The sequence below is a fragment of the Trachymyrmex cornetzi genome, unplaced genomic scaffold (assembly GCF_001594075.2).
Source record: "Trachymyrmex cornetzi isolate Tcor2-1 unplaced genomic scaffold, Tcor1.1 scaffold503, whole genome shotgun sequence".
In the NCBI taxonomy this organism is placed as follows: Eukaryota; Metazoa; Arthropoda; class Insecta; order Hymenoptera; family Formicidae; genus Trachymyrmex; species Trachymyrmex cornetzi.
Window position 1 is genome coordinate 154,329 of NW_017299811.1, and position 21,966 is coordinate 176,294.

Genomic DNA, 21,966 nt, shown 5'->3' on the forward strand with positions numbered 1-21,966 from the left:
TAATCCAAGGTTCAATCGCGAGCCAAATGAAATCGCGTCGAAATATAACGACGAGATACTAAGGCTAAATGGTTGACGACGACTCAAGTGCTGCCTTCTAATCAAATTACCGTTCCTCTCGTTTGTTCAGTCTACCGATGAGGAATCAACTGGTCTCAATCATAAATAAATGGATTTAATAAAAAAAAGAAAGAAAATGACGAGTACCTTGCAATTTATGAAATATGTAGAATACTTTTCACACTTCATTTTAATAATGTTCACATGGAAGCACAATGCAATAACTAATGCGGGATCTATAAGTTCGATATATCCGTAACACAATAAAGCATTTCTAAAATTAGATTTATGATGAATATATAGATTCCAGCTTGAAATCGGTTGGGAGGAATTAATTTTGCGACGGCGGAATACAAGCGTCGCGTATATACAAGCGAAATTCGACAAGTCGGTGCGGAACAATTACACGATGGCGGGGAAATTAGCGATCGCGGACGATTATTATCTCGCGCGGTGGCATAGAGGGTGATTCATAACCCGCGCCTCGTATTTTCGCGGACGGCACACGTCGAATTTGGTCCGGATGGGAAACACGGACGGCATCGACACCGCACGCTCGCTCAACCGGCCCTCTTCTCCGCCACCCCTTTACCCCTTCGTTGACAGGATTATATTCGTACGTACCCACCGTGTTCCTCGGTGTACCTCGGTCCAGCAATACGCGTCGCGCGATCATATTCCCGTCAGCTAATAAATTTAGCGCGGTGCTCGAGCGCACGACCGTCGCCGTGCGATTATCATCGCGCGATTGTTCCACTGGTAATGCCACAGTTTCAAGAGGTTTCAATGATAAAGCGGTTCTTTTCTAAACTACCGCGATTAAGTCTGGTCACATATTTTAAAGAGAAAAGGTCTGTTTTCTGTAGCTGAACTAGTATAGACTTTTGAAACCAAAGTGAAATAGATATTTGGCGAAAGCGAGAAAGAAAGTTTTAGTGCAGAAATAAAAAGCGGACCTATAAAAACCTTAGAAAAAGAGTATTGTAACATTGTTCGGAATGATTTCCAATTGGAATTATTCAGTTTTTTATAAAAAAAACACAAGAGAAATCTAGGGATTAATTGAACAATTCCGATCCATTCTGAATAGTTCCATAATACAAATTGATACCCTGATACAAATTATTTAATTATCTTGCGATAAATCGTGTAGAATTGTAATAAAATATAATATTGTGAACAAGTCCGCTGATAAATGTCTGTGAAAAGTGTTAGGTCGATAGTGCTGACGTAAAGTAAGCTAGGAAACTGTCGGACGGAAGAAATCTTAATAGCCGATGCGTCGGAGCGATAGAGTCGTTGTGAAATTAACTTCTCGAAAAGAGTACCGTTTCACGAAATGACTGGGCGTGACGAACGCGTGTTAATCTACGCCGGTGTTGTGCAATAGTGCCGAGCGCGATTATATCGCAGATATATACATTCGATATAGTACGACCAATAAGAAAATTAAAACATATATATTCAGATTACAATGTGTTCCAATTCAGATTGGAATATGTTACTATTCGTAAATATTACGTTCAACAAGACGAAACGCGTACTTATTCTTTTATAAATATTGCAGATAACAATTTTAGGAATATCGCAGACGTCAGCAAAAACAAAAATGTGAAGGGATACCTGTCCTGAACTATGCTTATTCATTGAGAACCGAAACTTCGCGACATTCGATTCAGTGAAGCGAGGAAGAAATGGTTGACGTAGCTTGTTGTATAGTCCATGATGTACTGCGATGAAGGTCGAGCTTAGCCGCCCGCGCGATTTCGTCTCCTAACGAGTTTATCGCATCCTCTTTAACGTTATTAACACGGGCTAACGAACTGGAAGTGCCGAGTCACCCAGGTCCTATACCGAACCACATTGGAGCCACGGTGGTTCCGCCAGGTATACACACCTGTACACGCGTGTCTGATCTTTACGCGGGTGTGAGCGTGTGCGCGAATGTGTGTGCGCGTGCGTGTGTGTACGCGGGCTTGTAAGTACAGGGCGAGAGGCGGACGTTCGACGGTGCGAGTTACGTGTATAAGGTGGGATAAAGGTACGTATAGATACACAGCCTGGCCTGTCTGTGCGGCCCTGATACCCGGGTCTCTGGGCTAATTCCGAGGTGTAATCTACGGGTACCATCTCAATGGATTAGCATATAGATAGCGAGGTAGACTGACCGCATATATGCACACCTAGACCACGCTACGGAGGGAGGACGCGAGCATGTCCGTTTTGGTCCCGTGTCCTACGCACGTAAGGGGGTCAAATGATGTTGCAGCGACGTTCTCAAGCAATTGCTAGAAATAAACTCTGGACATATTGTATGTTCGCATTAACGAAGCCAATTAAGACTTGTACAATCAATGGGTAGCACGAAAGATTTCTCACTGTCGAGAGATATTTCTTTTTCTTTTAAAAGTCATCGATAAAAGTAAACTGACAAATATAACAATGTAGTTTATAGAATATGTAAACTATCAGTATTAATTTTAAAAATATTCATCGAGTTTCTCAGATTACTATCAAGGTTCTTATTCGTGCAATTCAATCCCATCTGCCACATCGACATGGCTATAGAAAGACATGCCATCTTTTTCTGTGAGGACTTCCGTCCCGGAGATCATTGGAGGATAAGAGGCGTCATCGACGCTGATGGCAACGGACGGTGGGTTACGAGAGGGGGCGGACGGGCCGCGGACTTGGGGCATTTCGCCTGAGGTGATTCGGTCGCGAGGTAATTTGTGCTCACAGCGGGGCTGAGCAAACACGCGCGGCGGGGGTGCCTCGAAAAATTAAATAACTCGATGACTGGTCACATTCTCGAACGTGCGCGGCACATATAGCTCTCGGGATCGAATGAACGTGCATACATACATATGTACGTCGACGGTCCCGAGATGTCCGCAAAGAAGGGCGCCTCTCGGCTGAATGACGTGGCCCTCTCTATTGTCCCTCTTTTCTCTCTCCCTCTTCCTACCTTCCCGCATCGCGAACGGTGCCCTCGGTCGAGTGTCCCGGGGGAACACCGTGGGCCTTGTGCTGCCTAGGACCATCCCAGGACTGTGCCCAAGGAGCGAGCGCCGGCCTCCCGCAGACTTATGAATACAAATAGCCGCTCACTGCGCGACTCAGATCCCTGATAAGGTACGGTCCTGACTTACCGTACCATCGCATAAAGTACAGACTTAGGGCCTTGCAGGGCCTATCCGATGTATAGGACCGTTTAATGGGAGATTATCCTCGCGACGGAGAAAGATTCAGATCAGCCAAAAAGATTTCGCAAGTTACACGCGGATAAATTAAAAAACAAGATGATTTACAGAATTTAATTTAAGTAGAACGCACAAAAAACAATATCAAATGTAAAACCGACCCTCTACAAAATCTACACGATGTAATACGACTAAATATAAATCAATCTTCCGAAGAAAATCGACGGGCTTATTGTTTGAGTTACTCATTTTTTGTGATACCGTGACGAAAAATTATTATAAGGAAAAACAACTAGACGATAATACAAAAATTGCAATCCCACGATCAGACCACCAAGAAGGGCCTCATAACCCGGAAGGGCGGCGTCCCGTCCGCCGCTGTCATGACAGTCACAATCAGTCAGTTTTCGGTTTAGTATCCGGACTGTCACTACGGGAGACGAGACTCCCGTGGATGAATACCGGAGTCTGCCATTCACCGAGAACGTTGGAGAACGGAGAAGGTAATCAACGAGACTGATTTAATATACGCGCGCATCTCGAGAGGGAAAAAGAAATCTTGTTATCCGCCTCGTGATCTTTTTTCCAAGAGAAGATGCGGCGGTTGATAGATTAGTGTAAGACCAGAAGCCTAAGTTGGTATGGAAACGTGATAGACGATAGGAATTATGAGAAGACAACAAGCGACCCATTGTAAACCGCTTCCCTTTGCACCCCTTGCGTAGGCATCTGCCCTACCTACCACATGTATTACCACATAAAGGCCCAAAGAATTCTCTCGCGGAAGTGAAGGTGAGGCGAGGCAATGCGAGGCGTTGCTGCCGCTGAGCAAACAAATTTAATGCGCGTGCATAACGACACCAATTTAAATGATAATGCGCAGTGTGTGTGCCTTCAAGATTAACTCGTAATAGGCCGGAATAAATGTCGGTGGACCTGTTAGAGGTGTATCTAGTCGCCCGTTACATGGAAACAGTGGGTGCTAACTACTCCTGTAGACAAGCTTGTTTATATTGGTGCGTGTTGTGCAGCACGAAAACTGTAAATCCACACGCACGCATCTGGCGGCAGTGCCAAGAAAATTGGGTCGCCACGAATCACGTCTGCTAGATCTCTCAACGTCGTTATTAACGAGACCGCGGTGAATTATCATCGGGCATATCGCATCGCGCTAGCATCCGCAACCCGCAATTATCTGGTCGGTTATTAAATTTTACCAACGATATTTAATTATCCTTCAACGAGGTGTTGCCGTGCGCATTAAGCGCTATGCCATAATTTACTCGATTACATGTAGAACGTTCGATAACCGATAATCACATTCGCGCTACTCGAACGCATCTTCTCATAAACGACCATGGCAGTTACGCGATTTTTCCGTGTTATACGAATGCGATAGCGTGATGATGGAGAAAAAAAAAGAATTTATGCGGGGGAGAACGATACCATGCGCGTTCATCGACTACATCGATAAATCCCGATGGTAATGAGTGGGCTTATCTCAAAGACACTTATCAACCGGCACTCCTGCCCAAGTAAATTTGCCTAATTAAAGGAACAAGATGTAAACGATTTTATTTCCATCACTGTTCGTGCTATCTGCGTATCTGCCGACCACTTGGAATGAATAAATGGTTTCCTTCGTATCTACCATTCTTCTTCTCTCTTTCTCTTCTTTCAGAAATCGAGCAAGGCATTTAAACCACTACGGCCAGGTGCACCTGTCAAGTGCTCTATGCAGTTAGTTTGATTAATGACAGAAATATTTCTTGAATAAACAACGGGGCGCGCTTAAGCTCGCTGAACAGATTGACATTTAGATATATATACTTAAAAGCAACAACAATTTAGATTTAAAAGATAACTATGCAATTGCACGGTAAAAAGATGGTTCAAAATTAACCTTCGTTGATCTTATGTTAATATTACAAATCTAAATCATTGCGAAGAAAAATCTTCGCTGACGTATTTACTAATGAATATACAGAAGCGATCTTCTTTTCATCTAAGTTTTTTAAATATTATTAATGTAAATCATGAGATCTATGAATTATAAGATCTCCTATTTAACATAAATAGATGAAAAAACATATTCTTGGTGCCTAATAATATTTCGTGTAAAAATTTCCAGTTTCGTCAAATTAATTTAATATTACATAGATATTCCAGTTTCTCTCTCTCTCAGTTTAGGACTATGTCAAAATCAATAAATAATCAGTGCTAATCGTTGTTTGTTTAAAGAAATTGTAAAATTAATACAAAATATTATTAGGCATCAAAATTCGCTTTGATCGAATATACCCTTCTTCGCTTATTTGTGTTAAACTTTTCTCGGTCGATTTTCATTTACTATTATTTATCTTTTATTTACTTTATTTTCAAATATTTTACTTCAAAAACAAGAATGAGAAATATTAAACAGAAGCTAATTAGAGAGAATAATCAACCTTGATCAGACGAAGAGTCGACGAGGCTTCGGAAGTAAGCTGCACGAAGTAAGTTTGCCTGCGGAGGTGTCTTGTCGAGATTGTCGCGGATAGAATCATGTGCAAGCTGTGCCCTCGCTTCCTCACCTTGCCTCGCCACGCCGTTGAACCTCTTTGCATATACATTCTGTAAGATTACTTTGTGCGGTTTACACCAACCTCTCCCCTCCCCTTATCCCCTCGGTTGTCCCTCAGCAGCACGCTGCGCTTCACTTCAGCCCTCTGCTTTCGTTGCCGAGAGGCAAACTACCCTCCAAGTTTCACCCAAGGTCCCTAATGTATGCGGAACTATACAGCAGAAATTCCAAGTTCGGCATGGCCGTGTTAGGCGCCTTTACGATGAGTTTCTACCCTCTCGTTCTCTCTTTGCCGCACTCGCGAGGGTAGGGACGAGGCTCGCTCGACAAGACTCGCCCTCCGCATAAGAGGCGAACACGCGTGATCCTAATTAGAACGCGTCCTCGAGGTGCCGAAGTAAAAGCGAGCTTCTTGTTAGGCGTCCCGACGAAGGCGCCTTCGGCATTCGCGCGCGCATATACGGGAGCGTACAAGCAAGGTGCACTCTCGAAGTAAAATAATTTTCTCTCTCCTCCCTTGAATTTTGCAAACATTTCTAAATGAATATTATCAAAATCATAATTTTTGTGACAATTGCATTATGTAAATAGTAAAATTTACGAGGTCGTTCAATGTTATGATTGATAAAGTTATAAAAACTTATATTTCTCTTTTAAAGAAACGTGCTAACTGAAGCAGTCGTAAGAATTCTCACAGGAAAATACGACAGATAAAGCATCTCGCGTTCGTACTTACATAGAAAAGAAACTTTACCGTTAAAGAAGCATAATACCTATAAACGGTCACATTAGTCGAGTATTACATTGGCGTAATACATTATGGAGTTTTGATGATTAAAAATGCCCGGAAACATTCTATTGAATACTAAGAATCAAACATACAAAATGTCGGTACACATAAATGAAATAAAATACATACATCTGCAAATAATTAAAAAAAACTCTAATTATGAAAATCGTTATTATTCTAAATTTTCTTCTTCGAACATCTTTGCATTCTTTTATTTCTCCTGTTTTCCTCTATGGGAAAATGTGTTTCATCGTGATGGGGATGAGATAGTGATGAACCTGTCGCTCGTTCAATGACTCGTGATCAACCGTGCGAAGAAAATATGATAGAAAACTACGTAGAATGTGTTGATGCGGCAATTGACCGGCGCGGCACGCGACACCACGCTAGACGAAACGGTCATTAGGGATGCAAAGGGCGGAATCACGCAGCTACGTTGCATGATAATTACTGTAAAGAAAGACCGACGAGGTTCTATCCATGGGCTTCCCGAGAGATTACAGGATGTCCGGAGGCAAGAGGAATCTCCCCGCATGACCCGAAAACCCTTTCCGCGCTTACAAGCAATAAAAATTAACGACCGGTCCGGTCAAATCGTATATGAAAGGCGGCCCGCCAGGACCAGACTATGGCGTCTGAGTAATACATAATTATCACGGGCCATTCAATGTATACATGTGGCAATAAACAGTTTCCTTTTGTAACGAAACTGTCATATAAAGAGAACGTGTCAAAATCTTTCGGAAGCTGTTAACATTTTATCCAAATTGTTATTCGCAAGAAGAAAATCGATGTTGTAAATCAAAATCTTATAAAATAAATATGTTATATATGACATGCTTCTTATAACAATTCATTTCTGATATAATAGAAAAAAATATTAGCGTCATCTAACGTCTAAAGATATACGATGAGATTACACTAAATTACTTTAAACAATTAATGACGATTAATAATTGATTGTTAATTAGTTTAAAGATTTTTTTTGTTAATCAAAGGAATAAGATTTTCAATTCTTCTCTAAAAGAACCGAACAAATTATGACGCAGCCACGCGCGAGAGACGAGCTGAGAGCACAATCCGGTCATAATCGGTCAAAGGAAGCGTGAAACAGCCACTTCTTTCCTCCTTTATGGAGCATCTTAACCGGTCGGCGCCTTTAATCGTGAGATCCGATAAATATATCAAAATTATAATGGAGGATCGGCCACGTACAGGACGGGTGGCACATCCTGCCGATGTTCCATCCAACTTTGTTGGTTGCGGCGGAAAGGAGCCTGCTGCCCGCTCTCCTCATGAGATCTCGAGAGATCTCTCCTCCTCCACTTTTAATTTTCAGGCGCGGCTAATTATGATTTACGGCAACATCGGCGCAACATCCTGATCGCTACGCGAGATACCGCCCGCAGGATATTCAAATGCGATGAATATTGCTCACCGCGATAAACGGCACACGAACGACAAGATAAACGAAGGAGAGAAAGAGAACGCGAGAAAGGAAGAATCGTCGCGAGAGCGCGTGTAAAGGATATGGAGAAAGGATTCCTAGTAGCCTACTCGGTATGCAAGATGGGCAGTCAGCCTTGTACATACCGCATCCTTCCTCCCACCCTTCGAAGGATGTATAGGTATCCGCGCGCGTGGATCGTTCCGTGCCGAATCGTTCGTCCGTAGTATTTAAAGCCCCGACGGGATAATTCAATACGGGACCCTGAACCCTTTGTGTCCCTGTATGTGTTTGGAAAACATAAGCTGCCTAGCGATGTCACAACACGATGAGCGCCATGATTCAAGCGCACGATTTCTAGCCAAGAAATCGAGGTGTAACAAATGCCTTCTCCCAAGAGACGGCCCAAAAATGCACACTGACCTATAGATAGATTTCGACATTTTTTCCCACGTGAAAAATTTTCGCGCGTGCCCTTTTCCGTAATTATACTTTGTTATTAACAAATTAGAATCATTTATACAAATAAAACTTTCCAAACACATACATTCTTTCACTTTTCTACAAAATTACTTATTCTCTCTGCTACTTTCGCGATTCTATCATTCGCAGTGCTTTATACATATACAATTGTAAAACAAAAAGAATGTATTCACCTTATCCGTTCGTTTTCTAGCAGGTACAGTCGTATCGTTATGCCGGACATGAAGATCGGTCTCGCTAGCCATTCGATTGAAGCGTTGCATTCGTTCACGAACACTGAGTTGCTCAGCCGAGGAGGAATTCGTTGTCATTACTGCTTCATCCTCCTGTAATTTATTAGATTTGATTCTCGGATTTAACGTATTACAAGTGCGAGCAATAACAAATGATGAATCGATCTTGAAGGATAAAATAAAGCCCGCGATACACGATGCTTGTTTTCCTGGAAACATCTAGATCAAAACATCTAGGTCAGTTCGCGTTTTTGTAAATTACTAGAATCGTACCACACAGAACGTTGAATTTCTAGTGATTTACCAAAATGTGAGCAATTCAGCAGAAAAACACGCATCGTGTGCTGCAGGCTGTAGTCCTTAAGACTGATATTCATAGTCGATTCTTATATTTAAGACCATCATAAGTCTCAAGATGTCATAAACCAATCACAGAACTGTATTGGCATCCCAAGACATTACTTAAGACAGTCCTGAAATAAGAGCTTGACTATATATGTATACTAGCCCAAAGATGTAAAAAACATTAAACAGATAATCTTGATAACAGTAGATATACTATTAGTAAAATACTAGAAACTATTTATACAACTTGAAAAATGTAATAATAATATATAATTACAAAACAAATTAATTTATTTAAAATTTCTAATAGTTTACCAAGGTGGTAAATAATTATTGTATAAAAGTCGTAGTTAGCTTTACAGAAATTTAATACAATTCAACATTGAGAGATAGTAATTACTTATTTTAAATATTGAAAGCACTGTGTAGTCCAGGGCTTTTAATATTCAAATAAATAATTAATTACTGTCTTTCAATAATAAAAACTGGCTAGCATTAGATTATTATTCTAACTATAAATTAATAGAAAAAATAATCGTTTATCGCCAGCATGATATACATTCCTTTCACATTGCGCGATACATCGTACGAGTATGACGATATCGATAATGGTCGCGAGTACGTTTTCAAGGAAACACAAACAAGGTATATATAGATAAGATAATCAATAGAAAATCTACCTTTATGACGGCTTCCAAGGAGCTGTTCCGGTTTCTATCAACGTTTTCCTTGTTTTCCACTTTGAGTTTGTCTTGACTTTTGCGACGCGGTGGAACAGGTGGTGACGACATCGACGAGCTAGGCTCCGAATCGTCATTTTTTTCACGCGTGGATATCGGTGTCGCACTTTCTTCGAGGCTTACGTGAGAATTACTTGAGGATGGACTGAGGGGTGCCGGAGGTGGCGGCCGGTAAGGTGGAGGCTCACGTAGAGGAGAAACCGGAGTAGTTAAATTGGAGGTGGCGAGGGGAGATCCCACTTGCTTAGGGGGTGAAAGGTCTAAGAAGGGTTGCCGGTATTTCTTCTTGAGAACCAAGTATTTTTCACCCTATTAAGGAAGTTCACTTTGAGAATACTCCTAAATCGACAGAAGCGACGCAGAGATTTCAAACCGTAAAAAACAATATTACAAGATTTTATTAATTTATATTGTTCAAACCGTAACTTCGTTAACTTAATTTTCTGTCATATTAAATTTAAAAAAAAAAAAAATATTAAAAATTCCCGAGAATTAAATAAAAATCCTATAATTTTTATTATTACACACTTTTCTAAGTTTTCTCGCAAAAAAATTTCTGTAATATTAATAAAAAATATCTTGTACTCTTTTTTAATTAAAAAATAACAATATATTTTTTAAATTAAACTCTTCAGAATCATTTTCTTTTTTGCCAAAATCATACTCTCTCCAGAGTTTAAATCGATCAATCTATTCCATATATAAAAAATTTAATATTTTTCGTTACTTCGATACGCGACTTTAATTTTGGCAAAGATATTACTAAAATAACGCGTCCTAAAATAAAAAAAAAGTATCTTCACACTCTCAAAGAAAGACATATATGGCAATTATAATTAAAATATATATTAATAACAAAAACATATTGACAACTATACAAGTTTGTCGATACAACTATTATAGATAAACTTATAATAGCTATAATTAATGTAGTTTTCTTTTTTTTAAACAAACTATTATATAATTATAATAACTATAAAATACTTTATTCAATTATATATATATATATATTAACTCTCTTTAGAATTCATATAATTGTTATCTTTATAGCTGTTATCACTATCTTCTTTTTAAGTGCAGCATTACAAATATTAATTAATCAATATTTGTTAATATTAAAAGAGTTACCAAAGAAACTTTTCTCACAATCTTTTCTCGGATATATTCAATAGCTTCCATTTTGAGGATATAGATCTCAGTAGCACGCATTCACATGAGTTCTCCGAATGTTCACTAAGACTAAAAATACATATAGTCGGAAAGATCTTGTGACCAACGTGACGACTCTGGAGAGAATTTTTCAGCTGATCGCATGCCTTCAGCTGATCGCGAGCGGAGCCGGCAACGTCGCGCCAGGCGCGCAACAAGTCGCTCCTGTCAGAACGGACAGGGAGTCGCGGGACAGAGGGAAAGAGAACTTGCCGTTAACCTACCTCCTCGTTCTTTATAGTGGCCAAGGTGTTGACGTACTCCTTGAAACGATTCCTCGCCTCGACTGTAACACAAAATCGCACGTTACACACCACGTTCGATACCACGGCGGCTTGGTCGTCGACCGTCCAGTGTTTATATCACATACGTGGACGTGGAATCACACGTCGCGATGGGATAACCGCGAGCACGATGCATCGACGTGAATGCAACCCACCTCGTGTTTCCGGGTCCGTCAGGAACCGCTTGAAATGCTTCACCAGGTCGTGATTGCGCGCTGTACCTCCGTTTTCCAGCAAATAATTGCGAATCTCTTCGAGAGACAACTCACTGGGCGTCGCCATCTTGGATGAACTGACTCCGTCGCGAACGGCCGTTCGTGCCGCACATGCTGTTGATAACGACGGTCACTGTAGTTACCATCGAGAATAAGCGGACGTCGATTGATCAATTTTTTTATATCGATTCGCTCTTTTCGTATTAATAAAAGTATTCGTGTGTAAATGCAGAATAATTACGACGTAATAGTTATAAATGTGATAATTCTGATTAAGAAATTATAAATAACGTAACGTCAATAATTTTAAATAGATGTATACATATATATTTCTAATTAAGTTTTAAAAATTGATGTAAACATATTTTTAATATAAACTAGACTGCTTAATTTGTAAATAACGTAAATAAATAATGGAAGGTCAAATAGGATTAAAATAGAAAAATGTATTTAAATAAATAGTAACACTTTTTTTGTGATGTTAAAGGAATACGTGAGTTCCTAAGACATAAAATTTTTTGTTATTAGTTTCAGAACTGAAATTTTAAACTATTCATAAAATGTTGCAACGTTAAAGTACGATTATAATGAAAAACAAAATGTTGTCCGTTTAACTAAATTAATTTAGTTGTCTTTATTTCTTTCATTATAGAGAATGTATGTGTCTAAATAAAATATAATATGTTTAGCTTAAATACATACATTCTTCATCGGGAGAAATAAAAATGAATTAAATTTTAGTCAAATAAACAATTTTTTCTTACTGTAATAATATGATGATTAGTCTATCACGACTAGAACAAAACTATAAAAAATAGGATTGTGAAATGCAAATTATTCCAAATAAAATCATTACATTATTTAAAAATTAGAAAAATATCCCAGAGTTATGAGTGAGGACTCAAATGTTCTAGTTATTAATTTACATGGATTAATTTACATACAAATATGATTAAGATCTAGCCTCGACTGTATTTGGTGCTTTATGTATTTGTAAAAACATATTTCACGAATGATGTTTAATAAACGGCTCAGATAATCGCTAAAATTGTCGATAAATATACGAAACGTTATATATATTTAATAGCCTCGAAAGTATCTATCCGTGTTAATGCATTCGTTCGCGATATATTATTCACCTGCGTCCGAATAGATGATTTTCAAAAGCCTTTTAACTGCACGTTATTCCGCAGATTTCCAACGTTCGAACAGCGGTCTCTGATTCTCGTTGACCGGATTTAATACCGTATTTTAAACACGCTGGCACATATTAATGGAGGCGTCGCAATGTCGGAGTGCATTTAACGCTTTCCCGCCGTAAGCTCTTTACGATTGGATAGGATCAAAACGCACGACACGCGCGCTTCATGCGAAACCTTTTTAACAGACGTTCAGGCGAAATCGTAATCTGTCCCTGCCAACGTCGGCGCAGGGCACCGTCCGGAACACGCGCCTCTATATTTATTCAACGACCAATTAGTAACCGACGCGATAAATTCTACCTTAATTTATGATCGACCATAATTTTCCATGTACTTTTAAAACTGCCTCACATGAGAGAGTCTAAGGGACGTATACATATTCCATCACATTCGCGTCTCACGCCTTTTCATTTAAGCGCATACAATTGTAGATGTTAATGAGAGAAAAGAAGAAAAAATAATTGGCAAAATATTTAATCTTAATTTGTATATCACAACTTGATAAATTTTAATATACGTTGCATTACGCAAATATCGTAGACATTATTATGTTCCGTTATATTATGCGCATATATTTAAGTATGTGTGTGGCTGGTATAACATTAAGGAATATGTATTCACTTCCGGTTCCCCCCCGTCAAAGGGTTAAAAACTATTACAGCGTACCTTGTGTATACCACTGAGCTCTCGTTAGCTGTACAATCACGCGCCTGTAATAGCAGCTACTCTTATTAACAGTGTCTCGTGATTAAGAAAACGACCTTACTAATCACCCTTGATGTGTAGAAATACAAGTAAACCGAGAGAGGAGGGCAAGAGTGCCAGAAGGGCGGGTATATTATATGCGTGCGGCACGCAGAGGTCTGCACGCGTATGTATCCGTGAAACGGAAGTGAGGCGGTACCTTTGTAATTAAACCTTCTTTATCGGCGATATTCTAATGAAACGACGAGTAATGATCGAGCGCAGTCCGCAACAGTCGCACGAACATCCTTCTCTTCGACTTCAGCATAAACATCCTTGTTTTCACTTACAAATATCTCGCTCAAATTCATGTTCAAAAATTAAATTTCTAATTATATCATATGCTATAAGATTTCATAATTACATGGGAATTAATAGTTTTTATATCGTTACAAAATGTTCTCTCATGAAGCAAAGAATATAATTACGAACATGGAATTTTGCTAAGCCTATGTAAAAATTTAGTTAAATACAGATCTAGCTAAATTTTTAGATAGCAATCTGAAAATAATTGTATTAGATTTCAACATAGATCTGAAAATAATTTTGTTTGGACCGTCAAAATAATTACAGAACGCTTGAACGTTATGACAACACTGCTAAAAATTGTAACATTCCACATAAAAAAAGAACAGTTTTATCGAAGTATCTAAAATTTAACTAGACACGAATCTGTGTGTGAAAATAATTTTGTTAGAATTATTAAAATAATTATGTAATCATTTAATCCAGTTACTAGAATATTAAAACTTTTTGCAGTGTTGTCGTCAATATTTCAGCGTTCTACAGAATTATTATGATGATCCAACAAAGTTATTTTCAGATCTAAATTTCTAGATACTTCAACAAAATGTTCCTTCCATGACAACCAATTTGAGTGTCCTACGTAATTATATTGATGGTCCACACAAAATTATTTTCAAATCTATATCTATCTCAATTTTTCAATACTTTCACTCATCCTTTCTATAACGAAAATATCGAGGAAATGTATGTAAATGCAATGCATGGATATTTAATAGCGTTTTTTTTATTGACAGAACTAGTGCGCACTCAATACACATTAAAATTGTTGTACACTATTCTAATCTAAATGTAAAAGTGAGATATCTCACTTGATAAAATGTCCAATGTGTATTTTGTCAAATAGCACAATAAGATGTATTGAATATTAAACGTATATCTTCTCTCTAAATCAGAATCAGTGGATAATCACTAATATCAGTGCCAAGTATGCCACTGGTAATCAGTGAATAAAATGTGAGAACTCTAATCTAGTTGATCTTTATTATGTTATCTAATTAACCTTGTTTAGTGCATAAATTCAACATGAATATAGTGTTGGAAAATTGAAATTAACATGCAAATATCAAAATCAGACAAGAATCATACAAGCATTAAGATTCAGCTAGATCATTTAAGGCTTTGGTTTCTGTAGTTTGTGTAAACATATATCCTATAATATACTATATTATCAGTGCTTTAGTTATATAATGCTCAAACATTTTTTCTTGTTTAGTTAAACTTCACTGACTATCTGTGCCAAGTATGCTACTGAATAATTAGTGACTATATCCACTGATTCAGATTTAGAGTTATATCCATTTGTATACAACAACTTTGAAGTGCATGAATGCGTACTAGTTTTGCCAATGAAAAACACTATAAAAGCGTGTCTTATTGTATGCCTTCCAACAAGTGACACAAATGACAGGTGTGACACAATGGATCATTACATCCTTGTTGTTTGCCAATGTTAAACAAAGATGACATGATCACTGTATTGCACTGTGCCGCTTGTTGGAAGGCAAACATAATCATAAGACGAGATATCATAGGTTTAACAAAATCGCAAAGAGGCGGCACGATATCTCTACGCACGTACGTAACCTTTCATCGCGAACTACGTGTACTTAAACCTTGGTCTTGTCGGCAGCGCGGTAGCTCGCACACGAGCATCATTCCACACAATTTTACAAACTCGGCGGGATTGATGCACGAGATTGGGCACAGGGTAGGATAGATATTCTCGCGAAATGCATACTGTCGGGGTCGAGAGCCTCGGGGGGGGGGGGGGGGGGGGAGACGCCCCGCCGGTTCCGAAGTGCATCTACGATATCATCTACCCGTGTTCTCTCCGCGTTATGCTTATGCTCGTGCATACGTAAGAGCCAGCCGCGTTGTCACTGCGCTTTATCCGCGCGTCTGGCGCGCAAACTGCGCGAGCCGGAGGTCACTCCGTATGATCTACCGTCCCAGGATTCCAAGGAGCTGCGACAATCCACTTACTAGCTACCGCGTTGATTTTCTGCCCGTCGTCGTTGCCGCCATATTCACGTTCATGCAAAAAATAACGAGGGAGTAAATACATTCGTAAAGCTGGAGATCAGAACTGATAGGAATTCGATGAAGTACAGATTTCGACGCCTTTCCGGACGCACGAAAGTAATATTTACGTTCCGCCCGTGTGCGACACAATTCCGGTGATTGATATGTCAGGTATGTGCTCGTATCCACGTTTTGCAGCGAAAAGTTTAACTTGTCAAAAATTTTAATCTGTTATGATTTCCGGTTAAATTTCGATTGAAACAGAACACTCTCGCTCGCGTATGTCCCGTGAAAAACATGCAGGTCGCGCTGTAATCACGTTGCCACCTCTCTAGTTTCGAAAAAGATTGGTAGTATCGGAAGGAAAAATAGTCGATAAGTCGATAAGTCGCTCTGAATTTCGCTCCGAAAGGTGGCAATCATGATTGTAAAGCCGCCCTCGCATTTCGCGTATTGCGTAACGTGCGTCGCGTGAGGACAATAATGAGATGGAATGTGTTTGTTTTTATTTCTTTTACGCATCACCGCGAGCCACTTTGTCTTTCATAAGCGTAAACGTAAACAGGATTTCTTCGAAGCGAAACATTGAGAGGTGTATCTTGTCTTCGAGAACTCGATCCGTAAATACCGACAAGATGCTTCGAGCGTCAAAACTACGCAATCTGATTTATATGGGTACAGTATCAGAAATTATATAGAAATAATTAAATTAATGCGTTAAAAGTATATTTCTGAATCACCTCCGAAGCTGACATCAAAATTTGTAACATAGTTACTAACATTCGATCTGAGACATACTTAATTTATGTTAACTGAAAGATACTAATTAATTTCATGAAAAATGACGTAACTTGTACAAAAAAAAATATTTGAATACTAGTTTATTTTAATAACAATAATTCAAAGGACCCCGCACACTTCTTATGAAGAAACCGGCTTCTATTAATTGGCTAAATTTTTAATATTTATTGTTGTTTTTATGATACTAATCAAAAGTCTCAATGACCCCAGAAATTAGATACTAATTAAAATTATGTATTTTACAGATATTGTGTTTTTTCTACATAAGATCACTAATTTTTTTGCACTTTTTTAGATCCTTTCTGCAACCTTCCAGCCTTCTTTCGGACCTTTTTAACAAACCAAATCTAAAAGATCCTAGTCTGAAAGAGATAGACTAATAATTTTTCAATGATTCCTATTATTATATCCAGGTCATCAACTAGTAACTATAAAAGTTAAGCTTTTTTGAAGTCATGCCTATTGAAAAGTTATGTTTTGATTGATATCATAAAAGCAACCATATATAAAAATTTAGTCAATTTGACAGAAACTTCTTTCTTTATAAAAAGCATGCAAGATCCTTGACAGATGTAACAGAGAATATGGAGAGAATATAGAGATAAGTCGATGTAAATAGATCGAATGGGCAATGCAAATTTCATGTTTTCCGTGACTAATGAAGATCCCGTAAAATTGCATCACAAAGGAATCGCGTTTTATTCACAATGAGTAACGTTAGCGAGCAAACAGTAAATTTGTGCTGGACTCATCAACAACGGACATATAGCGTATTCTCTCTATTTTCTTTTGCCATATAAAGCAATGATAGGGTCGCGGGGGCAATATATACGACGTATATTCGTCCGTAATTGGAGCGCGTCGCTCGGCGAATCGACTGTGATACAAAACGAAGAATCGTATAAAGACCGTACTTTGGTTGGTTTTTGCGCGCAGTTTTTAGCCGTCGTACCTCCGGTGGTCTCGTTAGACCGGACGATGGGAGGTCCGGAAGATATCCGCCGTCGCAGTTGTATACGCGTTCGCGTTTACTCCACATAACAGATTGCCTCGCGGAATCCCTAGATCGATCTTTTGTGAGACATCGTCTCACTATAAAGGTATCAGAAAACGAATATCTGTTCAATATGAGCTTTATTTAGATCATCAGATACTGGTAATTTCTTCATATGTATACCGTTTTATGTACTCTCTAAATCTGAATCAGTGGATAATCACTGGTATCAGTGCAAAGTATGCCACTTAATCAGTGAATGAAATGTGAGAACCCTAATCTAGTTGATCTTTATTATGTGATCTAATTAACCTTGTTTTAGTGCATAAATTCAATGAAGATGATATTGAAAGATTGAATTAATATGCAAATATAAATATTTTAGTTATATAATGCTCAAACATTCTTTATTTATTAGTTGAACTTCATTGATTATCAGTGTCAAGTATGCCACTGCATAATTAGTGACTATCCACTGATTCAGATTCAGAGAGCAAAATTTACTAAAACCGTTACTATAATTTCTTAGATATTCGTACATAATACAATTAAATTACAAACTACTACCTTTTGATTCGTTTTATGTTATATATATCTATACATATTTTATTTCATTTTGTTTCCTTACTTCAAAAGTGACAACTCAAGAATTAAGTTTCTCAGAAAAAGGGAAAACTTTCTTTTTGAACTTAGCTATTAAGAAATTATTGATTAATCATAAATAATATTGGCAAAAAGACTATATTCTTAATAACACATAATTAATTGGCATTTTTGTTATTTTTGTTTTATAATCTTTAAAAATTATTCTTTTTAAGTTATCTATGTCAATTTTGACAATTTCTTTTAAGTCGCCTTTTTACAGTTGTGATTTGTTATATAAAATCAATTAGTTTACTTTTGTTGATTGATAAGATAACGTTTATTTAATTTTCATGGTAATAACTTGAAAATTACGTTTTATAAGTTGTATCACTTTCGAAATAAGGGAACGATTTACCACAAATATATTTCCGAGGGTATTTTCTATTTAGATGCGTGATGTATATATGAGATATCGTCAAGTGGACACTTAAAAACAGTTAATTATGTCAAACGAGAAGCTTGAGGGCAGATGGGACCCAGCTGAAAACGCAAATAATATCAGGAATGTAAAGCATTTTGTTGGGGGAAATTATAGCTCCTAATGAACCGAAGGGATCTAAAAAAAAATGGAGTCTCGCTGGTGAAGGAAGCGAGTGCGGAAGTTATCGTACCGCAAGATCTAGCCTACCGTTTAGCCAGCCGAGTATTAGAAGTTGTCACAGGTGCTCGCCCGTATACCATGCTCCACGTACGCTCGTACGCACGCACGCACGCACGCTAAGAAAACGGGCGAAGATTCTCTCAAGGGGAGCCGCGTGTGTATATTTGGGTTTCCCACAGTTTTGCACACGATTTTTGCCATCCTGCCTCGCGCCGGCGTTTGCCGACGGGCAGACGGAAGCCATCGCGAACTTCAAAGATTCACGATCGGGGTGCCTCGAGTGGTATAGGCAATGCATATTATCACGGTGCCTACCTAGTCGAGGCCGACGTGTCCTCGGCGGCCGGCGTCCTCGGCAGCGCGTGCATACAAAGTCGAGGACTCGGCCAACACTCCAACGGCAGCGCGTTTATCGTCGAAGACCGGCGGTCCGAACAAAGTGCACCTCGCCGATGCGGCTAATGGCAATCTTGTTTTATACCGGGCGGCTTGTCGCGCGACAAAAATCGTTTGCACGTAAGCCAGATTACTTATTACCCAGAGACGTGTGTCAACCTTGCAGACCGAGGCAGCTAATTCCCTCGTGCTGTAAAAAAATCTGATAGCAAATTCACTTGGATGCATATTAAAGCCGTTGTACTTTGATCTAATTCGAGCTACAAGTAAAATGTAATTTTGAATTATCATTTTTATCAGCACAAATAAGTGAAGATGTATTTGACGAATGTAGATTTTGGTGTCTAATATTTTTGCATAAATTTTTATAATATCCAGTTCAAATTTATTAGGCATCAAGACCCGCTTAATTTGATCAAATATAGCTTTCATTTATTTGCGTTAAACATTTCTCGGTCGATTTTTGTTTAACATTTTTATCAGACAGCGACAAAGTGTATTGAGGATTTTACGGTTTAACCCGGTTTTAACCCATTTCAATATTTATATTAAATACACATTTTTATATCAATTTGTGCACAATAGTTTTCATTTGCATCAATGCACATTAGTGTATCCAACTGAATTCGCTATAAATTTTACATAAAAACCGTCGTGATAATTTTCGCGATTTTTGCTACTATTGATCGCTTTAAAAAAATCTCTTCGCGTACGAGCAGATACTCTGGTCATTAGAATTAATTTTCAACACGATTCCACGATGACATTTATTGACTGACGTTTATTGAAAACAAATTTCGACGGTACGATGATGTCATTTCAAGTAGAGTTTCGTTCCGCGGTAATCCGATGATATATCCAATAATTGCTGCGCAGCGGTCGTTTAAGATTCAATCATCAAGTAAAGTATCGATACGAGAGCGTTCGAACCGGATTGCTAAATTACAAACGTTTATATACGACTCCATCAATCATCGGTCCCGATCGGGCGAACTGTGAGTTGCATGGAACTGCGCCACGCGATGATAACGACTGACAAGTGTCGAGTATTAGTAACGTTTTAAGCGTGCGTCAGTCAGCGTCGAAGTAACGAGGGAATTAAAATGCGAGAAGTAAAAAAAAAAAGAAAAAAAGAGTAGCTGAACAATCGAGGTAAATCGATGGAAAAGGCTCGAACGTGCAAGGGAGGGATTCAAAGTACCATCGAACGAATCGTGTCGCTGTCAGTAACGACGCATTAACGCGTTCATATCGCATTCCTACCCTTCGTTCGTTCGATTACATCGCACTCACATCCTGTACGTATATTCGTTCATCCTCCCCGTAATTCCCCGATACACTTTTTCTCCGTTACTCGCGTTGCTGAGACACCCCTGTAAATTCGTAAAATATTCGCAATCGGGGCAAATACAAGGGAGCAACGTACTAATCACTATATACTTCGTGGAGGGATATACTTTTTTTATTGGTGCGACATTTCCTTCTCCTTATCGCACGCGCCTAAACTTCACCGAGCTCCGTAAATTGCTCCAATTAGTATATCAGCATTACAAAATGATGAGTCAAAAGTTTCCTTAACAATGTCTATACACAGAAGATAATAATTTTGTTATCAAAATAATTATAGGACACTTAAGTTAGAATGTCAAAACTGTTTGCAACTTTGCTCATCATGTTTCTACATATTTCTTTTAATGAGCTAATAAAATTATTTTCAGATGTGTCTATCTAAATTTTTGGATACTTTGACAAAATCGTTCTCTCAATATAATTGTGAAATAAATAAATGAGATAGATTATGTATAAAATACAATATAAACATCTAGGAAATTATTTATTTTACTTGTTTTATTAATAAGAGGTTGGACCAACATTTGCTTTCAATACACACTCTATCCTTGTTGGAATAGTCATATAATGCTTGAATAAGTAATTATGAATAGAAATGTTGTATTATTCTTTTAGTAAAACATCTTTCAATTGCTTATATACATGATATTGGAATAGGGAATTTTCTTCTCACTCTACTTTTCAAAATTGCCCTCTGTTTTCCGAAACTTCAACATCTTTCCTAGCAAACACAACCGCCTGATTTAAATATCATTTGTAGTTTTAAAGAGCAGAATAAGAAACACATTTCCCTTCTAATATCTTTTGAGTAATTAGATGTTCTGCTAGAAGAATGGTATAATATTGCACTGTAGCATTTGCTATACTATTTAAGCATGTATGATTCTATCCCAACAAGGATAGAATTTATATTAAAGATAAATAATAGGTTAATTCCTTATTACAATTAAATAAAACAAGTAGATAGCACATGTTTCAGGTGTTTGTATTATATTTTATCTATAGTCCCTATAAATCATGTACATTCTCGTATCATAAGGGGTACTATCAAAGAAGATAAGCTTCGCTGCGATTCTCCTCAATCCTCCTCAATAAATATCCTCCTCAATCTCAGCACTTCGGCATCTCGTCGAATTCCCGCGGTCAGCTCGGCAAGCACGGGCTCGGAGGAAGGAACGCGGGGTTAAGCGGGTCGGGATATAAGTGAAATCGCAATAATTACCGGCGGCACGGATCACAAATCCCGCAGTACGGTAGTTGGTAGGCGGGATGGTCTACCAACAGACGCATACAGGTATTATACGCAAGCTCTTTGTCGGGGGGAGGGGGGGGG

The 21,966-nt window shown here is 38.4% G+C and overlaps 1 protein-coding gene across 5 annotated transcripts in view; it reads right to left on the reverse strand.

Moving 5' to 3' along the window:
• The window catches only part of sowah (ankyrin repeat domain family member sosondowah), a 278,269-nt gene that overhangs the window by 102,887 nt on the left and 153,416 nt on the right, over window positions 1-21,966 (reverse strand). For 2 of the 5 annotated variants that reach the window (XM_018514424.1, XM_018514423.1), the window contains exons 1-5: window positions 15,808-16,069; window positions 11,513-11,686; window positions 11,298-11,359; window positions 9,805-10,173; window positions 8,720-8,872 (exon numbers count right to left, since the gene is read on the reverse strand). In XM_018514424.1, coding sequence (XP_018369926.1) covers window positions 8,720-8,872; window positions 9,805-10,173; window positions 11,298-11,359; window positions 11,513-11,686; window positions 15,808-15,889 — 840 coding nt within the window. In that variant the 5' untranslated portion in view covers window positions 15,890-16,069. Of the gene's footprint in view, window positions 1-8,719; window positions 8,873-9,804; window positions 10,174-11,010; window positions 11,057-11,297; window positions 11,360-11,512; window positions 11,706-15,807; window positions 16,070-21,966 lie in introns of those variants that run through there. The other 3 variants (XM_018514426.1, XM_018514425.1, XM_018514427.1) reach the window with 3 other exon arrangements.